General features: G+C 44.7%; 3 protein-coding genes across 9 annotated transcripts in view; 2 read left to right on the plus strand and 1 right to left on the minus strand.

Annotated features, from left to right (window-relative positions):
• LOC118389225 (transcriptional repressor p66-alpha) overlaps positions 1-4,471 on the plus strand; it is a 32,364-nt gene extending 27,893 nt beyond the window's left edge. For all 7 annotated transcript variants that reach the window (XM_035779072.2, XM_035779097.2, XM_035779103.2 and 4 more), the window contains exons 9-11: positions 146-555; positions 708-933; positions 1,401-4,471. In XM_035779072.2, coding sequence (XP_035634965.1) covers positions 146-555; positions 708-933; positions 1,401-1,540 — 776 coding nt within the window. In that variant the 3' untranslated portion in view covers positions 1,541-4,471. The remainder of the gene's footprint in view (positions 1-145; positions 556-707; positions 934-1,400) is intronic.
• Positions 4,472-4,537: 66 nt separating this feature from the next.
• LOC118389253 (testis-specific serine/threonine-protein kinase 6) lies at positions 4,538-6,656 on the minus strand. The gene has a single exon (XM_035779135.2). It carries the CDS (start codon positions 6,208-6,210, stop codon positions 5,407-5,409), a length of 804 nt encoding a protein of 267 aa, XP_035635028.1. The 5' UTR covers positions 6,211-6,656; the 3' UTR covers positions 4,538-5,406.
• Positions 6,657-7,679: 1,023 nt separating this feature from the next.
• The window catches only part of yjefn3 (YjeF N-terminal domain containing 3), an 87,811-nt gene continuing 72,657 nt past the window's right edge, over positions 7,680-22,833 (plus strand). Inside the window, exon 1 of the mRNA XM_035779200.2 lies at positions 7,680-7,904. Within this exon, the coding sequence (XP_035635093.1) occupies positions 7,849-7,904 (56 nt within the window). The 5' untranslated portion in view covers positions 7,680-7,848. The remainder of the gene's footprint in view (positions 7,905-22,833) is intronic.

Genomic DNA, 22,833 nt, shown 5'->3' on the forward strand with positions numbered 1-22,833 from the left:
ATTGATTCCTTGCATCAGCAGTTTTCTATGCTTTTTATGGTAGTAGTAGTAGCTAATCTCTTCATTCTACCTCCCTTGCTCTATTTGAAAGCTGCTGGCATAAGGTACGTAATACTGGCATGTCCCTTTTCTGTGTTTCTCTCAGGCAAGCAGCAGGGTCAGTCTGTTGCCCCGGAGACCCCCGTCCCCGAGGAGCCGCACACCTGCGCCCAGTGCAAGACTGACTTCACGTCGCGCTGGCGCTCGGAGAAGAGCGGCCCCGTCCTGTGCGACCACTGCATGTCGTCCAACCTGAAGAAGGCCCTGAAGGCAGAGCACACCAACCGGCTGAAGGCGGCCTTCGTCAAGGCCCTGCAGCAGGAGCAGGAGATAGAGCAGCGCATCCTCCATCAGGCCGCATCTCCTGTCTCCAAAACACACTCCTCTTCCTCTGGGATGAAGAGTGAGCACCAGCAGCACGTGCTGGTGTCACAGCAGTACAAGCAGGCCAGAGCCCAACTTCAGCAGCAGCATAGAGGCACGCCTGTGGCCCGCCACCACTCCTCCATCAAGCAGGTCAGCACTGGGACGCAACACTACACACAACTAACTTGTACGAAAGGGGAAGCTTGTCTGTACATTTTGATACCTTAAAAAAACAGAGGCATCCTTTAATTATATTAACACATTGGTTACTAAACTTAATATTTTCTCCCTCCCCTTCTCAGAGCCCTGGTCAACTGACCCGTAGTGTGCAGCAGGCTGTGGGGTCTCGCGGTGTCAGTCACTCGTTCCCCACATCCTCTCAGCAGCTGCAGAACGCTGTGACGGCGGCCGCGCTGGCCAGCAGGCCAGGTAAGCATGCCATGCGCCCGGCGCAGGGGACGAAGGGCAGCAGCAGTAACCCCTCGGCCAACCCCAACGCCTGGAGGAAGCAGACCACCGGGAACTCAGGTAGATGAACCTCTACAGGACAGAGACAAGACCCTGTCCTCACCTGCTTCTCTTTTTCTCTCCTCTCCCTCTTTCTCCTCTTCTCTCTCTCCCTGGTGACCTAAAATACATTCAAGTGTCACAAAAGGTTGTGGAAGGTGCATTACTACCTCAATGGGGCGACTGTATGCTTGCCTAGTTAAATAAATAAATACAAATGGGGTGACTATTAGTCTGAGATGTAGATAGGCTTTAGCTCGCTGACCCTTTTTCTCTCTCTTTGCCTTTCCTCTGGTGGTGGATCAGACTCATTTGTGTGTTTTTAAAATGTAGAATCCATTCATTTCAATAAAAAAGTGTGTCCTTGATTTTTGCTGTAATGGCTGCAGACAGGCTAAAAGATGGTAGAGGGTGTTTGAGATGTTTCCTGTTTGTGTCCCTGGTTCCAGTCCTGTGTACTCACTGCTGTGGTTATCGTCTCCTTCCAGGTGTGACCATGGCATATGTGAACCCCAGCCTGTCTGTCAACAAGACCACCACCTCCGCCAACCTGGAGCGCCAGAGAGAGTACCTCCTGGACATGATCCCCTCCCGCTCCATCTCCCAGACAGCCAACACATGGAAATAACACCACCCCTCTATCAACCCTTATTATTAATCTGAATAATAGTCACTCATTATCAATTTAACAAAGGACTCTTCTCTGGAAAACAATTTCACATAATCTACCATTGACCAATGAAATAAAAACTAAAACGCACCTCTCCTTATGTTCTCTCCCTCCACCATCTATCTTCCTGTGAGTCTTCAGTTCTAGTGTGGTGCACTGGTGTTATACTGGGAGACTACAGGGCTCTGAGAGATGCTACATCTAAAAGGGTGGCATGGACTTAATCAATCTCAAACATTTATGGTGCCTCGCTTCCTTTCCTGGTCAGTTTTGATCTTCACACATTCACACCGAGAGGGAGGGATGTCCCAGTCCAGCTGTGTCTGTGGCTCTGATTGGCTATCCAGGTGACGCGACCGTCAACATTGTCCACTGTGAATGATGCGCCTTACTTCATCTCCCCCTTCTACCTGGGAGAGCCATGACCGGGTCTCTCTCTGGCCTGGCTGGTGGCACAAGACTGCAGACAGACAGATGTCGTGGCAGGGACTGTGGGTGATGCCTCGATCACACCGACGGTTTTATTGCATTTTGTTACACCAGAAGTACATTTATTTCCAATGGAACGCTGCGTTTGCCTTGCAGCATTGCGTTGCAGAGGCAGTTTCAGTGCGCTCTGTGTGGTGCATACGTTGGAATTAACTTATGCGTCAAACTGTATGCATAGACAGCTTGACAGAAATGGTAGCAGACGGTGAATGTTGAATTTTTGTTGCACACATATCCAGATGATGCTGCGTACTAATTTGCGCAATGACTATCGGTGTGATCAAGGTGTGAGCCAAGAGGACCACCCAAGGAATACTAAAATAGCTTCAGCTTTGCAAAAAAAAAAAAAAAAAAGAAGACTTTTGGAAGAAGAACAAAATCTATCCACAGAATAGACTGCCTTGTCTTTGAACCGACGGTGTGCAGAACAGAGGAGGAGCCCGGAGTGTGTCTGGTTATTTTGTATGGCTGAATGTTAGAATATTTTTTGTTTTTTTTATAAGTCAAAAGATTCTGCTCCCTTCTATTTTGGAACTGGACTCTTTTGTGGAGGTCTCTGTTTGTTTGAAAGGTAACGTTACTGTTGAGGTGGTTTTACATCTGTTGGTTTAGTGTTTCATTTTGAAAGACTTTGTTTTCTAAGCTGAAAAAGGATTAAGTAACTAACTTAACTTTTTTAATATGTACAAACACGGAACACATTGTGGGAGGACTATTCTTGTAAATGGTAAAAAAAAAAAAAAACTTTAAAAAAACTAAAAATGGATCCTTCCAAAGAAATAGTGCAGCCCAAATTATCCTTTCATTCTACTCTTGTTTTAAATCCTTGATGTTCAAAATAGACAGGATGTGCTTTTTTTCTGAAATGCAAAAGGGGAGGGGAAAGGGACCTCATTTTATGAATCCATTTTGCTTTTAGTCATAGATTGTGGGACATTAATTTTCTTACAGACACATGCTGTGTCTGGGTATATTTATAGGGTCACTAGTTAAGATGTATGCTTATGCCCTCAGTTCCAATGGATCTCCACTTTAGATTATTTTCTTGTGTCCAGTGTTTTCTACGCGCCCATTCATTGGTCTAAAGAGCTGGACAGCTTTCAGAATGTAGTTATACGAAACCCTAGAAACATTTATACTTTTATTTCTGTTTTCTTTTACAAGGGAGAGTATGAGTTATGTCAGATCCCTTAATTAGCTAGCTTGCTAGCCCATCTGGTGGAAATGCCAGCGGTATTGCATTTATATAGGTGGTGCAGTACAGGGTAAGAAAGTGTTGAAATATGCACCATGCTTACAAAGCTCCCTCTCAGAAGGAATAAGACAGTGCTGTGTCAGTATGAGGTCTTATGAGGTCGAGCTTCTGTATCCAAACATGGTTCAGAGCTACACAACAGTTCAGTGTCCTAATAGAAATTAAACTGAAAGGAAATTATCAAACAATGCTTTGAATTTAGGTTCTATCTTGTTTATTTTTCCCCCCCCTCCAACAAATGTGGAGTACATGCTTTCCCCTGATTTAATACGTTTTGATAGCAGTGTGTGTGGTGTTCCAGACCTCCGGATAAACCAAGTGTGTTTGTGTTAACAATGAGACACCATAAGTGTTAATTAATAAAGTGCTGGTTCATACAGCAACTCCCCAGCTTGTCCTTTTCATATGAATCCCATTGTTTTCTGTAACCACCAAGCAATTTGGCTAATCTCCCATTGTTATAGATTTCCCCCCCTTCCATACCTACCCTATTATGAGATTTCAGAGAGATAAATGGTCTTTCATCTCTAACATATTTGCCATATAGTGCACTACTTAATAGGGCTTTGGGTAAAAGCAGTTCACTATATGGGGAATAGGGTGTCATTTGAGATTTGCCTGTTCATCTTCTGGAGCCCTGCTCAGAGCCATGATGATTGGGGTCCTTGGCATGCGTTCCAGGCATAGAGAATGATCGAGGCCTCTTAAGTCGCCAAAAGGCTGTATTAGCATGCACAGCGCCATTGAGGGCTTCCACCATTTTAATGTAGTCAACTCAGTGGGACTTCCAACTTAATTGGCTGATCCCTCCTAGTGACATGTCCAACCTGGTTATCGGGAGGGATCAGCTAATCGTGAAGAAAATAAATGTAACTACTTCCAAATGGAGATGGCCTCAATGGTGCTGTCCATGCTATAATGGCACAGATAGAGGACTCGTCTTTATATCTCTGGTTCCAGGCTGCAGGTGCAGCAGCCATTAGTGTGCTGTCCTGACTACTGCTGTTTTTGACGACTAACACCATTCCGTTTTATCTGGGGTGCTAGCACTGTTTACCGTGTAGCGCCTCACCCTAAAAAAAGTTCCTATTTGTTTAGAATTGTTTTCTTGCTCTATCAAGTAAAAAATAAACAATTTAACCCCTTTTCCTTTTTAGTCCAGGCTTTGTTATAGATTTTATAATGTTGATTTGAATGACTTTTCCTGACAAATGTTTTAATGATTTTTGTAGGCCTATACAAAAACGAATTAGATTACCTTGTAGTTTCATTATAACATGATCAGGCTTATTGCCCTGCCCTTTTCAAAGCCATATAAAAGGTCATCAGGGATTTAATATTTGTTATACCACTCACATACGTCATTGAAATTGCCCAAGAGTATATTCATAAATGATCTAAAGGCATGATTTAGAATCCACATTTCCATCAATAGTAACACCGCATAGGTGTGCGTAAAATACTCGCCATTTTGGAGAGGTACGCGTTGGCCGTCTGGTCATACCGCTCCAAAGCAGAGTATCTTTCCACTTGCCGTGCGTTCTTGGGTTCGCTTTGTGAGCATGTTTCTGGCTCACGGTAAGAGACCTGCGTGCTCGACATTTTGAAGCTGTGGGTGTGGTGTGTGCCTGTGTAGACAACGCGGCCAGTGCATCTGTCATCCTTTTTGATTTACAGGTGTAAACGAACCTTCAGATATTGTTACCATGGAATTAGACCTGTTTCAACAGGACAGTTGCCAGGTTAACAGTTAATCAGTGAACGGTTTGCTTCATGTTTGTTCATTATGAACGGCAGAAAAAGAATAGGTTTTAAGGCAAAGTAGCCAGACCTACGAACTATTGAATGTTTTACTTTTAGATTGCAGCGTTTTTGTATTGTTTGACAATATAAAATCACTGTCCGTGATGAATAGGCTACATGTGAATAGCATATCATCAGTATTAGTAGTAGGCTAGACCTACAATATTTCCAGCAGCTGACCGCTAATAACTTTGTTCCCCGTGTAGGCTAATAAAACGAAAGTCAGAGATTTTCAATTGCACATGATTTAATCACTCATATTGTCCTGGCCTCTTGCTTATTGCAACCAAGACTGCTCTGCCACCTGTTGGATTGTCGGGCGGTTAGAAGGGCTGAACTGCATCAGATATGCAATTAACTGCTGGCATGGCTCTTCCACGGTGACGTCATCCGGGTAGACCAAGGCCTTGCGCTGAGCCCGCGGGAGTTTGCTGACATTGGAATCGTCGTACGGCATACACCCAGTGACCATGACATAGAGAATCACACCCAAACTCCACACATCATATTTCTTAGGGTCGTATGGAACTCCGAGGAGTACCTCCGGTGGGGCGTAGGCCGCTGAACCACAGTAGGTGCTGCTCAGCTCAGGGTAGCCCTTAGCAAACCTCCCAAAACCAAAGTCTGTGATCTTCACTTGGTTGTCCCTAGTCAGCAGCACATTCTCACATTTCATGTCCCGATGGACGATGTTGTTTTGATTGAGATAGTTCACAGCGCTGACAATCTGGGAAAACATGGTCTTGGCTTGGGCTATGGGGATGGAATTGACCTCTTGGATTTTTTGGAGAAGATCCGTCGCTGCCGCCTCCATCACTATGTATAGTCGGCCGTTGCAAACCTCAATGAATTCGTGCACATGTACAATATTGTTATGTCTCACTCCCCTCAAAAGTGTCAGCTCCCTGGGTAGAAACTTGTGGACGAAGTCGTGGGGAGCCTTTTTGCGGTCCACAATTTTTATGGCCACCTCAGAATTGTGTTTCTGGGAGCTGGCTAATTTCACTTTGGAGTAGCTTCCCTCGCCGATTGTTGCTCCCAACTTGTAGCCCATCTCGCGCAGAACTTTCTCTGTGTACATTTTCAAAAAGGTATGGTTGACTTACTGCTCTTCAAAATTTGTCTTGCTGCTGCTCCATCAGGGAATAAACCCCGAATGGTCACAAGCTCTTTGACCAATTTGAGGAACGTTAGGATGTTTCTCAGGTGGCGGTGACAACGTTGTGATATATATACTAAATACACTTATTGATAAGGTCACGGGCGTGTTGGCGCTTACATTATGACGACATTGTGACAAACCGTGACGACATTCTGAGGGTCGCTAAGCTTCAGTGGCAGGCCTAGGCTACTGTAGCCCTCCTCTCTTACAGTACTATATTCGTGTTATGATTTATTGAATCTGAACAATAATAACTAGATTTCTATCACCTTATTTGGACTATTTAGCTGTATGAAATTAAACAAAATGACAGTTCTATTCCATCATCCAGAGTAGACTTCCGATAATTGGATACTGTTGGCTGTAATGTCTTCATATTACCTCCGGATGGCAGACTGCACCAAGAATCTCCGTCGCCTTATCCACCTCTCTCTCTCTCTCTCTCTCTCTCTCTCTCTCTCTCTCTCAAAAAATATACTGGTACAGCTGTTTGGGGTTCCTTTTTAACAAGGGCTTACATAACTCAATAGGAGGAACAAAAAGGATGTAGTCCAATCTAAATTGACCTTAAAATTGGTGACCAGAAGAGTGTCTTCCCATTGTCCTGTCACTCACCACTACAAACAGACAAAAAAAAAAGGCATTTCAATTGTTCGTAAAATGAGCAGACGTTATAGAGCAGGCCTGCTAGAACGCTGAACAAACAGGCTAGAATGTTGAGCGCAGCACTGACCTTTCCTGAAGAATGTGAGCTATTGTTTGTTAACATGACCCAGTTAGGAGCTGCAGCCCGTGGCTTGGCAGCTATTGGCAAGAGTTGTGCAAATTAACTAGACTATATACAATTTTGCTTATGGAGGTTGTGCGTGTGTCTGTGTCACACTTGCATGCATAATGTGTGGCTGTGTGTGTATGTGTGCTGTTGGGGATTTCCCTTACATTTTTAAAAACTTCTCTTTGATGCTTTAAACACATTTAAACCTGATGTCAAATCCCATCTATTTCAAGTTTCAGGCAATGCAGATGAAACCATAAATGAATTAAATGCAATACATTTATCTGGTATTTTAGAATATACTGTACATATGACATTGTGAATGTTATATTATGCTCAATGCCAGCAGATATGTACAATTCTATCTAAATCCATATGCATTTCCTGCCTCTATAAAGTGATTGGCATTGTTATTGTGTGTGAGTGCCACTTGCAGAGCTTTGAGTCATTCCCCACTCTGCTCCAGTTTCTCCACAGAGGGTTTGTTGGTTCAGCCACTTTCTGGCTGACTGAGCTGCTATGACTCACCAAAGGCTGGGCCAATAAGCTGGCTACTCCTGTGTCTCCCTGCCTCTTAATTGGCTGCCTCGTCTAGAGAAGGGCTACTGATACAAACAGCTAGCCGGTTTCATCACAGAGAGAGAGAACAGGAGCCAGAGAGAGAGGAAGGTTCTGAGTGGGAGATAGCAGGCAGTTAGAGAGAGAACAAGAGTGTATTCTGTAAAGCAGTGCAACTCATTCTTCCCTTCTTCTTCTGTGCTGAATCCTCCCAGGCTGACAAGATGAACCACAGCTCGACTGAACCGGCGGAGACCATTGAGCCCCTGCGCTATCTCAGGTAGGCACCAACAAAATCAGGACAACACAGCTATTCCTGCTCTCAATTCACTTAAATTCTCCAATACCCTCAGTAGTTTACAACTTTTATTATGGCTTGTGAACTCTGTTTTGCACATCCTGCTTATAAATATGAACTGACCTTTGATCGCTGATGGCGTATGAGCTCTTGTGCATGTTTTTATGTTGTAGACATAAAGTTGGGTGTGTGACGCAGTTTTTCCATCCAGAGAAGTTCTCTGTGTAGAGACAGGTGTCCAGAGCAGTCCTGCCAGCGGCTGCATTCATTCACCTTACTTTTATGCAACAGATAACGGAACCTGTCGCACCAACTCATATTTCTATCTCTGCCCTCCACATCAGTCTGTGTGTGTGTGTGTGTGTGTGTGTGTGTGTGTGTGTGTGTGTGTGTGTGTGTGTGTGAGAAAGAGAGCGCGTGAGGGAAAAGAGAGAGTAAGGGGCTCAAATCAAGGCTGCAATGACACCTGCTGGTGCTTGATTTTTCTGCCTGCCTGTCAGGTGCTGTTGAGGAGCAGGATGTGTAATCCCCTGCCGGCGATCCCTTGTCTGTCTAAGACAGAAGGCAAAGTTCCAGGCTGATTTGTAATTACCTACACTCTGTGTCGGAATGAAAGATGATGATGGATAAGATTAACGTGTGTCCACAAACCTTTGGCTCCCTATTGTGACTTGACACAGAGGATGCATAGGCTACAGTGCGTAGGTAGGGCTATAGAGGTGTTGCGTGAGAAAATCCCCTAGGATAATGTTTTCTATCATTTACATTATAATGAATGAATATATGAATATCAAATGGTTTCTCTAAAGACATTTTGCATACATTGATCTTTGAGCATTGCCCCCCCCCCACAAAAATAACAGAAATCAATCCCAGAAAATCTGCTGCGAGTTTTCTAGCTAGGTCCGTTCTCTCTCCTCCTTTCCTCCTTAGCGGGATCAAGATGCCTGATTGAATTATAATGACGGTTTCTGTGATTGAGTCAGCTATTCATGTTTAATTCAGTGTTGTTATGCTGACCATGTCCCTGCTGCCATCCTAATGTCATTTCGTCACTTGTAAATCGGCCCTGTTAGTTAATCAGTCCATTACATAACACTATGACAATGGTACCTGGCGGTGGGCAACACAGCAGGTTGCACGCAGCCACATGTCCTCATAGTCCACACAGAGAGGGCTTGTTCCTCTATCTATAGAGCAGGAGACAGCTTAGCACTGCCAAAATAGGTGTTTTGAAGGGGCTTCTCCTCACACATACTTGCGCGAACACACGCTGCACATAGACGGCAGGGTAGCCTAGTGGTTAGAGCGTTGGACTAGTAACCGGAAGGTTGCAAGTTCAAACCCCCGAGCTGACAAGGTACAAATCTGTCGTTCTGCCCCTGAACAGGCAGTTAACCCACTGTTCCTAGGCCGTCATTGAAAATAAGAATTTGTTCTTAACTGACTTGCCTGGTTAAATAAAGGTTCAAAATTATTTTTTTTAAAAGACACATACACGCAGAGACACACACTAACACAAATGCGCACACACACTGACTGACACATACTGGCACCATGCAGTCAGTGAGGAACATGGTCAATTACATGGTGTTGGATATAACACAATGGGGATATTACAGGCTTAATGTATGGATGCTGGGGAGATTTCTACCCTCCCTGTCACACCCCTGTGTCTGGTCTTTATGTCCTGATGGCCTGTCACACTGTCACCAGCCTTGATAGCTATGGCTCATTCATATGCATTACCAACATATATTCTATTTGTATTCATTTGTATCTATTAGATTGGCATGAAACATATGAGGTTGGTCTGTCACTGTCACCGCTACTGGCCTGATACACTACATGACCGAAAGCATGTGGACACCTGCTGGTCGAACATCTCATTCCCAAATCATGGTCATTCATATGGAGTTGGTCCCCCCTTTGCTTCTACAACAGTCTCCACTCTTCTGGGAAGGCTTTCCACTAGATGTTGGAATATTGCTGCGGGGACTTGCTTCCATTCAGCCACAAGCATTAGTGAGGTCGGGCACTGATGTTTGGTGATTAGACCTGGCTTGCAGTCGGCGTTCCAATTCATCCCAAGGGTGTTCGAAGGGGTTGAGGTCAGAGCTCTGTGCAGGCCAGTCAAGTTCTTCCACACCAATCTTGACAAACATTTCTGTATGGACCGCTTTATGCAAGAGGGCATTGTCACGCTGAAACAAGAAAAGGCATTATGCATTGGGGCAGGTAGCGCCAAACCCAGATTCGTCCGTCGTACTGCCAGATGGTGAAGCGTGATTCATCACTTCAGAGAATGCGTTTCCAGAGTCCAGTTGCGGCAAGCTTTACACCACTCCAGCCAACGCTTGGCATTGCACATGGTGATCTTAGGCTTGTGTGCGGCTGCTCAGGCATGGAGACCCATTTCATGAAGCTCCCGACAAACAGTTATTGTGCTGAAGTTGCTTCCAGAGGCAGTTTGGAACTCGGTAGTGAGTGATGCAACCGAGGACAGACGATTTTTACGCATTTCAGTGGTCCCGTTCTGTGAGCTTGTGTGGCCTACCATTTCACGGCTGAGCCCTTGTTGCTCCTAGACGTTCACAATAACAGCACTTACAGTTGACCGGGGCAGCTCTAGCAGGGCAGAAATTTGATGAACTGACTTGTTGGAGAAGTAGCATCCTATGACAGTGCCACGTTGAAAGTCACTGAACTCTTCAGTAAGGCCATTCTACTGCCAATGTTTGTCTAAGGAGATTGCATGGCTGTGTGCTCATATTTATACACCAGTCAGCAACGGGTGTGACTGAAATAGCCAGATCCACTAAGGGGTGTCAACATACTATTGTATATATAGTGTAGCTGACAGCCCATTGATATGCATTACTTGCCATGCTGTATTCATTTAGTCTGCATTAGCATGTAATGAACTTGACTAGTGAGATTGGTTTACATTATCCTCACATTCACTAGTGTCAGTCTTTCAGCCTCAGAGTGATGTTGTCTCAACATTGTCCATGTCTCCTATGATAAACCTAATTGCCACTCTTTCTAACACACTCATTGTAATGAGTCCTGTAGTGCCACTGCCTTCCAGGCATGAGCCTCACAGAGTAGAGAATTACCCTGGAGAGAGAGCTCCAGTCTCACTGATCTCCCCTGGTTGTTTGCTGCCTGTGCAGGATAATGCTGTTAATGAAGCTATATGAAGCCATGCCAGTAACAGATTACACTGCTTTTATACCTCTGGGCTTTAGGTATACTGCAGGGAAACAGCCACTCACATAACCATGCTGATGAGTGGTTCATTTACCAAACACCAATAACTCCCTTCATAATGCATAGGGATAGGTTGCATTATGTAGTGTGTGATATATATTTGACATATGCATCCATTGTTTTCTGTATTATTATAAGATTTGGAGAGTTTATTAGTTACATGCACAGGGTTACAGATATAAATGCAGGGTACAGTGAAAACCTTGAAAACCTTAAGCTCCGAGTTACAACGGTGCAGGTCAAAGGAAAGTGAATGAAATAATAATAATAATATACTGTATTTACAACTGTAACATGATAAATGACCATTGGGGTGGGGGCAAGGAAGATGTCAGTTGAGGGCGAGGAAAACATTTCCATAGGGGGAGCAGCGGGGGGGTCTTGGGGGACAGGGGGAACAAGTAGTGGGGCGGCAGGTAGCGTAGCGTTTAAGAGTGTTGGGCCAGTAACTGAAAGGTCACTGGTTGGAATCACCGAGTTGGCTAGGTGAAACAAATCTCTGTCCCCTTGAGCAAGACATTTAACCCTAATTGCTCCTGGAAGTCGCTCTGGATAAGAGTGTTTGCTAAATGACTAAAATGTAAACATTTTGATGACTAGGGTGGTTATTCAGCAGCCTGATGATCTGGGGGTAGAAGCTATTAGCTCCTGAAGTCCACAATCAGCTCCTTTGTTTTACTGATGTTGAGGGAGAGGTTGTTTATCTAGCACCACGCGGTCATAATGCCTCCTCCCTCTAGGTCATCTCGTTGTTGTTGGTAATCAGTCCTTCTACTGTTGTGTCGTCAGCGAACTTGATGATGGAGTTGGACCTGTGTGAGGCCACTCAGTGGGTATACAGGGAGTACAGGAGGGAACTGAGGACGCACCCTTGTGGGGCCCTGTGTTGAGGATCAGTGTGGAGGAGGTAATGTTGCCTAAGGTTCAGGTATTGAAGGCGAAGCTGTAGTCGAGCTTCCTCACATGCATTCCTTTTGATCAGGAGGATGAGGGCAGTGTGCAGTGCAATGGCTATTGCGTAGTCCGTGGATCTGTCGGGACAGTAGGTGAATTGGAGAGAGTCGAGTGTGTCGGGGAGGGAGGAGATGATGTGGTCTTTGACTAGCTTCTCAAAATACTTCATGATGACGGAAGTGTGTGCTACGGGTCGGTAGTCGTTCAGTTACTTTCCCTTTCTTGGGCACGGGGATGACAGTGAACAACTTGAAGCAGGTGGGGATAACGGCCTGAGCTAGAGACAGATTGAAAATGTCTGAAAACTAAACACAACAGCTAGCTGGTCAGCACATGCGCTGAGGGTGCGGCTAGGAATGCCATCTGGGCCAACAGTCTTGCGAGGGTTGACATGTTTCAGTGACTTCCAGACGTCCTCCGTGGAGACCGTCAGTACGTAGCCCTCATTGTCCTCAGGAGCTCTCTCTCTCTCGGCAGTGAAGAGTCGTTTTGCTCGAAGCATGAGAAAAAGATGTTAAGCTCATCCAGTAGGGTGGTGTTGTTGTCCACAACGTGCCTGGCGATCTTTTTGTAATCCGTGATCGTTAGAAGTCCCTGCCACATACGCCTCATGCCTGACCCTCTGATTTGCTCCTCCACTTTTCCCCTATACCTTTGTTCCGTCATCTTGATCGATCTGCGTATGTCGTATTTGTACTGTTTAACTATACAATTGTCCCCGGTCAACTTTCCATGTTTATCAGCAGCATCTCTCTCCTTCAGTTTCCCGACAAGACTGACATCAATCCACGGCGACCCAGAACGTATTCCAGTCCCCCTGATCAAAACAGTCTTGGAGAATGGATTCTGATTGGTCGGACCAGCATTGTACAGTCCTGACCACCGGAACTGTTATTGTCATAGCAACTATCTTCGAGGATGGGACGGATATGTGATGGTAATGATATGTTGGTTAGAGTGGAGTGTTGTTAGTGTAATCGGCTGGGCTAGTTCTGTCTCTCTCTCTCTGTGTCTGAGCCAGTCGACCTGCGTAACACTGCTGTCCCAGACAGCTTTGCCTGCCTGTCCATCAGTCTGTCTTGTCCATCTGTCTCGACTGCAGCAAAGGCCTGATTGTTATTCATCTGGCTTGCCTCCCGTTCGTTGCCACATTGGCAGCAGCTCTGCTGTAAAGCTCAATTTCTCTGTGTGACTGAGGGGCGACTGAGCTGAGGGGTTTATTTATAGGTGGTTCCAAACGTATTAATGGAGACTGAGGAGGAGGGAAGGAGGGTGGAAACTCAGAGGGATGATGTATCATCTGTAATGGTTGCAGGCCATTAAAGTCAAATTAGGTGTAACAAGCACTTGATTTATTGTGTTTGAAGTGTGAGGGGTGAGGAGGTGGGCTGTGGGGGTCTGGGTGTGGGTGGGCGCGGAGCTGCAGATAGGCCGGCTTCAATTGAATTACGGGAGTGAAAAAGGATGCCTTCTCTGATCTGGTTTTTCATACAGTCTCTGGTTTACTGTGGCCTGCTGATCGTGTGCAGGGTTAAGAGACCCGCAGACAGGGAGAGGGACACTGTCTTTGCCAACAGCAGTACATCCATTCTGGGCAGAGCTAGCTAGCCGTTCCCAGTCCCCTGGGCAGGGTGGAATGAGGGACACAGCTGCCCAACATTTTCTGAGATGGGAGCTTTTGTTCTTTATGAATGTTTAAATTCTGGATAGTTCCTGTCTTCTTTAGCTACCCTTGACAGAACACTGCTGAGTCTGGTTTATATTCGACCCAAAGCTTCATTCAGCAGGGTGTCCAGGCTTTCAACGCAGTAGAACAAGAGAATGAGTGAGAGAGAGGGTGGGAGAAAGAGAGAATGAGAAAAGGGAGGGTGGCAGGGAGAATGAGAAAAGGGCAGGGAAAATGCTTTCTCTGTACAAATGAGCTTGTTCAAAAAGGCAAACATTTATTTTAGATTATTCAAATGACTGAGAAAAATCTTGTTTAATCTGACCTCTAAATATCAGATTTTTTTTAATGAAGCTCTGGCCAAAACACCTGTGTGTATTCTCTGTGGACACACTGAGCTAGGGGTGTATGAAGGGGATTAAGGAAGTAAAGGGTGATGCTACTCAGTAGGATAAGTAAGATGGACAGATTCTCTTCTGAACCCCTCTAATAAGCGTCAGTAGTCTCACTCAGACTCAGTACAGGCTCTTCACATCCTGGAAAACGTAATGTGATTGAGATGCCCTTGAGAAAATGCCCTCTCCTTCCCAATACTCTCTCCATTGTTGTTGTTCTCTGTCCTCCTCATTATTTCACTTTCATGAGGCAAAGTACATGATAATGTGCAGAGTTTGGGACAATTTCACTGAGCTTAGAGGTGCCTTCCAACCAAAAATAATGTAATATTCCCTTTCACCCTCTCTTCGTATATTGGTAAGGTGGGATACTTGAAATAGCATTATATATTGGTTCCATGGAAACTTGCAGACTAGATATCACATTTCTTGCTGTATTGACTGAATCCGTTTTTGGGGAGGAGAAGTGCAGTATTACCCCTTTTAGTGTATTCGCAGATGTTTTTGTACCTGAGTATGTGCGTGGACCCCTGCTAACATTACGCCTAGTGATAGGTGGGGTTAACAGGACAGGCAGGACCAATGAGAGCAGCTCCTTGTCCCTTTGATGCCAAGGGCTCAGGATAAAGCTTGGCAGTATTTACTCAGGCTACTGCCTGTGTAACAACCCTTGTGGAGGGTACGAGCAGCTCCCTCGGTGAGAGACGTTTTCTCGGCTCCATATCTTCCTGAGAGTGGAATGTATAGTACCGTCACGAGGGTATAAGAGATAGTGGGCAGGACTGAAGTGTGTGTGTGTTTCCGTGTGTACATGGACAGCATAGAGAGGTGTGAAGAAGCAGTAAGGGGAACAGTTTGATACAGATTGGGAGCGACCCCCCGATTTTTTTTCTTTCTATCTCCATGACAACAGGAGGCCAAATTCCAGCACGGTGAGCACAGGAACATTCTAGCTTGCCCAGAGTTATTTTAGGGAGGTCTCTGAATTTCTTTTTACGTACCTTAGATTTATAATGGTGTATAACAGGGGATTGTTTTCTGTGTCTTGTACTCCAGGAGAAGACCAGAGTTTAACCTGGGCCTGAAGTTGATTGTTTTTTGGTTCCGTTTTGATTAAAACATTGTCCCTTTTCAATATTCCATTCCAACAAAAAAAACGTCCAGAGTAGTGATGCTAGTCGGGCGGGCGGGTGCGGGCAGCGATCGGTTGAAGAGCATGCATTTTGTTTTACTAGCATTTAAGAGCAGTTGGAGGCCACGGAAGGAGTGTTATATGGCGTTGAAGCTCGTTTTGGAGTATTGTTAAGTGTCCAAAGAAGGGCCAGATGTATACAGAGAAGTGTCGTCTGCGTAGAGGTGGATCAAAGAATCACCTGCAGCAAGAGTGACATCATTGATATATACAGAGAAAAGAGTCGGCCCGAAAATGGAACCTTGTGGCACCCCCATAGAGACTGCCAGAGGTCCGGACAACAGGCCCTCCAATTTAACACACTGAACTCTATCTGAGAAGTAGTTGGTGAACCAGACGAGGCAGTCATTAGAGAAACTAAGGCTTTTGAATCTGCTGATAAGATTACGGTGATTGACAGAGTCATGCCTTGGCCAGGTCGATGAATACGGCTGCACAATACTGTCTTTTATTGATGGCGGTTACGATATCGTTTAGGACCTTGAGCGTGGCTGAGGTGCAGCTGTGACCAGCTCGGGAACCAGATTGCATAGTGGAGAAGGTATGGTGGGATTTGAAATGGTCGGTGATCTGTTTGTTCACTTGGCTTTCGAAGACTTTAGAAAGAAAGTGCAGGATGGATATACAGTTGAAGCCGTAAGATTACATACACCTTAGGCAAATACATTTAAACTCAGTTTTTCACAATTCCTGACATTTCATCTTTGTAAAAATTCCCTGTCTTAGGTCAGTTAGGATCACCACTTTACTTTAAGAATGTGAAATATCAGAACAATAGTAGAGTGATTTTATTTGAGCTTTTATTTCTTTCATCACATTCCCAGTGGGTCAGAAGTTTACATACGCTCAATTATTATTTGGTAGCATTGCCTTTAAATTGTTTAACTTGGGTCAAACATTTTGGGTAGCCTTTCACAAGCTTCCCACAATAAGTTGGGTGAATTTTGGCCCATTCCTCAGAGCTGATGTAACTGAGTCAGGTTTGTAGGCCTCCTTGCTCGCACATGCTTTTTCAGTTCTGCCCACACATTTTCTATAGGATTGAGGTCAGGGTTTTGTGATGGCCACTCCATTACCTTGACTGTGTTGTCCTTAAGCCATTTTGCCACAACTTTGGAAGTATGCTTGAGGCCATTGTCCATTTGGAAGACCCATTTGCGACCAAGCTTTAACTTGACTGATGTATTGAGATGATGCTTCAATATATCCACATAATTTAACATCCTCGTGATGCCATCTATTTTGTGACGTGCACCAGTCCCTCCCTCCTGCAGCAAAGAACCTTGGTTTGGCCTCCTCCTCTTTTCCTCTAAACATAACGATGGTCATTATGGCCAAACAGTTCTATTTTTGTTTCATCAGACCAGAGGGCATTTCTACAAAAAGTATGATCTTTGCCCCCAAGTGCAGTTGTAACCGTAGTCTGGCTTTTTTATGGCGGTTTTGGAGCAGTGGCTTCTTCCTTACTGAGCGGCCTTTCAGGTTATGTTGATATAGGACTTGTTTTACTGTGGATATAGATACTTTTGTACCTGCTTCCTCCAGCATCTTCACAAGATCCTTTGCTGTTGTTCTGGGATTCATTTGCACCTACGCGTCTCCTTCCTGAGTGGTATGACGGCTGCGTGGTCCCATTGTGTTTATACTTGAGTACTATTGTTTGTACAAATGAATGTGGTACCTTCAGGCATTTGGAAATTGTTCCCAAGGATGAACCAGACTTGTGGAGGTCTACATTTTTTTTCTGAGGTCTTGGCTGATTTAAAAAAACATTTCCCATGATGTCAAGCAGAGGCACTGAGTTTGAAGATAGGCCTTGAAATACATCTACAGGTACACCTCCAATTGACTCACATGATGTCAATTAGCAGAAGCTTCTATAGCCATGGCATATTCTGGAATTTTCCAAGCTGTTTACAGGCACTGTCAACTTAGTGTATGTAAACTTCTGACCCACTGGAATTGTGATACAGTGAAATAATCTGTCTGTAAACAATTGTTGGAAAAATTACTTGTCATTCACAAAGTAGATGTCCTAACTGACTTGCCGAAACTACAGTTTGTTAACAACAAATTTGTAGAGTGGTTGAAAAAATGAGTTTTAATGACTCCTACCTAAGTGTATGTAAAATTCTGACTTCAACTGTAGGTCCTTAACAGTTTGGGTCAAGTGTCTCCCCCTTTTGAAGAGGGGGATGACCGCTCCCGCTTTCCAATCTTTAGGAATCTGATGATACGAGAGGTTGAACAGACTAGTAATAGGGGTTGCAACAATGGCGGTGGATAATTTTAAGAAGAGAGGGTACAGGCTGTCTAGCCCAGCTAATTTACAGGGATCTGATTTTGCACCTCTTCCAGAACATCAGTTGTCTAGATTTGGGTGATGGAGAAGCGGGAGGGGCTTGGGCACGTTGCTGCGGGGCTTGCTGCAGATCTGTTTGCCGGGGTTGGGGTAGCCAGGTGGAAAGCATGGCCAGCCATAGAGAAATACTTTTTGAAATGTTTGATTATCGTGGATTTATCAGTGGTGACACTGTTTCCTAGTCTCAGTGCAGTGGGCATCTGGGAGGAGGTACTCTTATTGTCCATGGACTTTAAAGCGTCCCAAAACTTTTTGGTATTAATGCTGCAGGATGCACATTTCTGTTAGGAAAGCAAAGGCTAGCTTTTTCTAACTGACTGTGGGTATTGGCTCCTGACTTCCCTGAAAAGTCGCGGGGACTATTCGATGCTAGTGCAGTACGCCACAGGGTGTTTTTGTGCTGGTCAAGTCTGGAGTGAACCTCGGGCTATATCTGTTCTTCGTTCTACATTTTTTGAAAGGGGCATGCTTATTTAAGATGGTGAGAAAAGCACTTTTAAAGAACAACCAGACATCCTCTACTGACGGGATGAGGTCAATATCCTTCCAGGATACCCGGCCAGGTCAATTAGAAAGGCCTGCTCGCAGAAGTGTTTTAGGGAGCGTTTGACAGTGATGAGTGGTGGTCGTTTGACCGCGGACCCATGACGGACGCAGGCAATGAGGCAGTGATCACTGAGATCCTGGTTGAAAACAGCGGAGGTGTATTTAGAGGGCAAGTTGGTCAGGATGATATCTATGAGGGTGCCCATGTTTACGGTTTTGAGGTTGTACCTGGTAGGTTCCTTGATAATTTGTGTGAGATTGAGGGCATCTAGCTTAGATTGAAGGATGGCCGAGGTGTTAAGCATATCCCAATGTATGTCACGTAGCAGTACAAACTCTGAAGATAGATGGGGGGCAATCAATTCACATATGGTGTCCAGGGCACAGCTGGGAGCTGAGAGGGGTCTAGAACAAGAAGCAACAGTGAGGGACTTATTTCTGGAGAGGTGGATCTTTAAAAGTAGAATCTCGAACTGTTTGGGCACAGACCTGGATAGTATGACACAACTCTGCAGGCTATCTCTACAGTAGATTGCAATTCCGCCCCCTGTTGTAATTGGGGATGGAAGTTTCAGAATTTTTGGTGGCCTTCGTATGCCAGGAGTCAGACACGGCTAGGACATCAGGGTTGGCGGAGTGTGAAAAGCAGTGAATATAGCAACCTTAGGGAGGAGGCTTCTGATGTTAACATGCATGAACCCAAGGCTTTTACGGTTGCAGAAGTCAACAAATGAGAGCTCCTGGGGACACACAGCGCCTGGGTTAACCTCTACATCACCAGAAGAACAGAGGAGGAGTAGGATGAGGGTACGGCTAAAGGCTATAATAACTGGTTGTCTCGTGCTTTGGGAACAGAGAATAAAAGGAGCAGATTTCTGGGCGTGGTAGGATAGATTCAGGTCATAGTGTACAGACAAGGGTATGGTAGGGTGTGAGTACAGTGGGGGTAAACCTAGGCATTGAGCGACGATGAGAGAGGTTGCATCTCGAGAGATGCCAGTTAAGCTATCTGAGGCATGTTGATAGCGATAAAATAGCGGGTAAATGGCGATGAATGGGCAGAGAGGGTCAGTTAGCTACACACAGGGCCTGAGTTCGAGGCTGGGGCCGACAGATAAACAAAAGGAAGTACCGTGTTAATGAACAGTCTAGCAGGCATCAGCTGTGTAGCCGAGTGATCATAGGGTCCAATGAGCAGCAATAGATAAAATGGGGAGCCTTTCGGTAGTCAATTACTGCGCTAGGCGAGCGGGAGACACGGCATTCAGGAAGCTATTGGGCCGGGGCTAGCAGATGGATCATCACCAACATCCACGACGCAGAGGCCGGTTGAGAGCACATCGGCCGAATTACGTCAGCAGACCAGTTGTGATGGATCGGCGGGGCTCCGTGTCGACAAAGGGTCCAGGCCAATTGGTAAGAGAGGTAGTTGGTGTACTTCATTTGCTAGCCGGGAGATGGGCCTAGCTCGAGACTAGCTCGAGGTTAACTGGTGCATGCTTCTGGACAACTGAATCATTGTCTGTAGACGCAAACCATTTTCGTGAACGGGGGGGGAGGTTGGCCCCTTCCACGACATTAAGTCATCAGAGTGCGCAGCTGACCACTGTATACTGGAAACACTTGGTTTGTTATTTTAACTAAAACAACCAGTCTTTGTTAAACATAAATACCAAACTTGTTTTTGCAGTTAGCATTTAACAGCTAGGACCGCTATTTTTCTGTCCCGGTCTGCTTGAAAGAGCCGCTAACCGGGATAAGCTGCTAACAAAGTTAGTGCCAGATGCGTTTTCCAATGGAGCCCTCTGTCTGGAAAGGTAAACGCTTAGTTTCGGGACAAACTGGATCATTGTCTGTTGACGCAAACCTTTTTTTGTGAACGGGGGGGGGTTTACCTAATAAACTGTGCATAGCTGTTTGAACTGTTTTTGTCTTGTTGTAATGTGCTGCCTGCCTGTATTTCCTTAAACTGGTGCATGCTTCTGGACAGGGGTGTTAGCCACAATAGCAACTCGGTAGCAGCTAGCTACCTGCGAAGATCAGGTGTAATGGTCCAGAGCTTGCGGCAGGAATCCGGTGATGTAGTCGAAAAAAAGCAGTCTGACATGCTCAGGGCTGATATTGCGCTGTGTAGACTGGCAGGTATTATTATCCAGGCTATCTGTGCTAAAGCGGCTGGTGTCCGAGCTAAAGGTAAAGACCGCTAGCAATGGCTAACAATGACTAAATAGCTAGTAGCTAATTAGCTGGCTAGCTTCTGATGGCTAGCTGCTGATGGAGGTTCCAGTTGTAAGGTCTAGGAAATAGCAGATCCCTACCACATTGGATGAGGCGGGTTGCAGGAAGGTATATTTAATTCGAAAATGGAAAAAAGAGATTTAAATATAATGAAATGTATACAAGAAAACGAAAAAGACATGAATATTTACATGGAACTAAAACAAACACGTCTCACTGCTGCGCCATCTTGGAAAATTGTTTTTCCACTCCTCTATTGTCCAGTGTTGGTCCACTGGAGACGCTTTTTCAATTAGTATTTTCAATGTTTGGAAAATACACATTTTAAACTGCCTGAAAAGCCTTTTTTTTCACCTTTCATTCAGAACCTAGCTTCAATGTCAGCAAGGGCTGGAATTTGTTCTGAATGCTCAAACAGCGTCGTGTCTTCTGTCCAATGTGTCTTGATCTAGCTAATTAGCTAGCTAGCATGTGTACACTCAATGCAATGCACAGCGCTACTTGCATGTGCATTGGCTGGGTTTAGATTCAACATAGCTAACTATTTCTTAGCAAGACAATTTGTTTATCAACTACAGTCTGTGTTGTGAGAGGCTGGTTTTGGTTGAGGAAATGTCGGCTAGCTAGCAGTGTTTGTACTGAAACTGACATCTGGCTGCACATGTAAGATAAAAGCTTTCTAGCTGAAGTATCATGCCGGGGTAGCTAGATGAGCAATGCCCATTGCATGTATCATAAGTTAGCAGCATGGCAGTTTCTCAAAGTTTGATGTTGATTATGAACTTTACTTAGTTAGCTAGCAAACTATGCTTTATGGAAGAATGTAGCTAGCTATGATATATTGACAACATTGAATTGTGGTTGGTGCACAATCTATACAACTATGGTACAGTTTCATTGGCTTGTAGCTACTAGTTGGCTAGCTAACTAGCAATAATAGCAGTCAAGGACGTTTGTTATCTTATTTGTTTATGCTTTGATTTATTTTACACAGATGACGTCAGCCATTTGTAAAAATCGTTCCATAGCAAAATATACCTACATATCTAGCTTCCTTTGTTTGTAGCTTGCTTCTAGATGCGGTTAGAGTGTTGGGCTAGTAACCAAAATGTTGCTGGTTTGAATACCCGAGCCAGCAAGGTGAAAATCTGTCTGTGCCCTTGAGCAAGGTACTTCAACATAATTTGCTCCAGTGGCGCCGTACTACTATAGCTAACCCTGTAAAACAATGCTTTTCACTGCACCTATCTAGTACTTGACAATACGTCATTTTTCTTTTTACTGGTGTTAGCTAGCTACTGTTGATGTGCAACAGCAAGAGGTTGATGCTCCCAGTTTTTAGAGATTCGCCTGAAAAGATGCAACAAAAAGGCAGCACATAGTTGGTTCTTAATGGACTGAAATGTGCATGTGAGAGTGATTTTTAAATTATTCATTTGTATCAAAACTGTTGCACTTAAACGTATTCAGTCCAAATGGATCCAAGTCTAATTGTCATTTTATGGACGCTGTAGTCTCGTTTTGATCCAACGTCTAGAATTTGAGCTAGGTTTGGGCAACAAATTGTATGACGACCCAAATGCTAACGACCCTGTCAAAAATCTGGTATAGTGGCTTTCGGTAACGGCCAGACGGATGATGACGAGGCAGGGATCTGTTGCGAATTTACATTGACATTGGTGTCATATTGGCTTAGATATGACCGTAGGGAGATTTGAATTTAACCTTGCGCTTCAATCAATCCCTAATATAGTCGTACCGACCAGCGCAACTATAATCCAAATGGGTCAAAAATAAATATGTCTGCAACAAGATGTTCTCATATTGACCGAATGAGAGCATTGACCACTGATGTACTGTGTAGCTGACGTACCATCACACACGCACACATCGCACCTTCCCAGAGAGATAGGACACATCCAGGACCTGAGAGAAGCAGGCATCAGTTAATAAGATCTGTGTAGATAATTTGTCAGCAGTTATCGTTTTCTTATGAGCTTTTAACACTTGCCACTCACGTGTTGTATTTGATTGAGTCACCATAGAACCGTGGGCGTGCAACCAGTTGGGTGGGAGAGGGAAAAGTAGGTTGTAAGTGTGATGTGTTTTCTCCTTTCACATTTCTATATGGCTTTTCATTATTTTGAGTCAAACACAGTTATTCAGTTTAAGATAAAAGCAAGTATGTTTTGTAAGAACATTGTGGTATTGTGTAATCTTCAACTGCAATGTCCAAGAAGACACGAGACAGTAGGAGGATATCCGTGTGTGTGTTATGTTGCAGT

The sequence above is a fragment of the Oncorhynchus keta genome, chromosome 1, assembly GCF_023373465.1.
Source record: "Oncorhynchus keta strain PuntledgeMale-10-30-2019 chromosome 1, Oket_V2, whole genome shotgun sequence".
Lineage (NCBI taxonomy): Eukaryota > Metazoa > Chordata > Actinopteri > Salmoniformes > Salmonidae > Oncorhynchus > Oncorhynchus keta.

Excerpts from the sequence above, each read along its gene's own strand:
- LOC118389253 (XM_035779135.2), bottom strand. The coding sequence starts at position 6,210 with ATGTACACAGAGAAAGTTCTGCGCGAGATGGGCTACAAGTTGGGAGCA.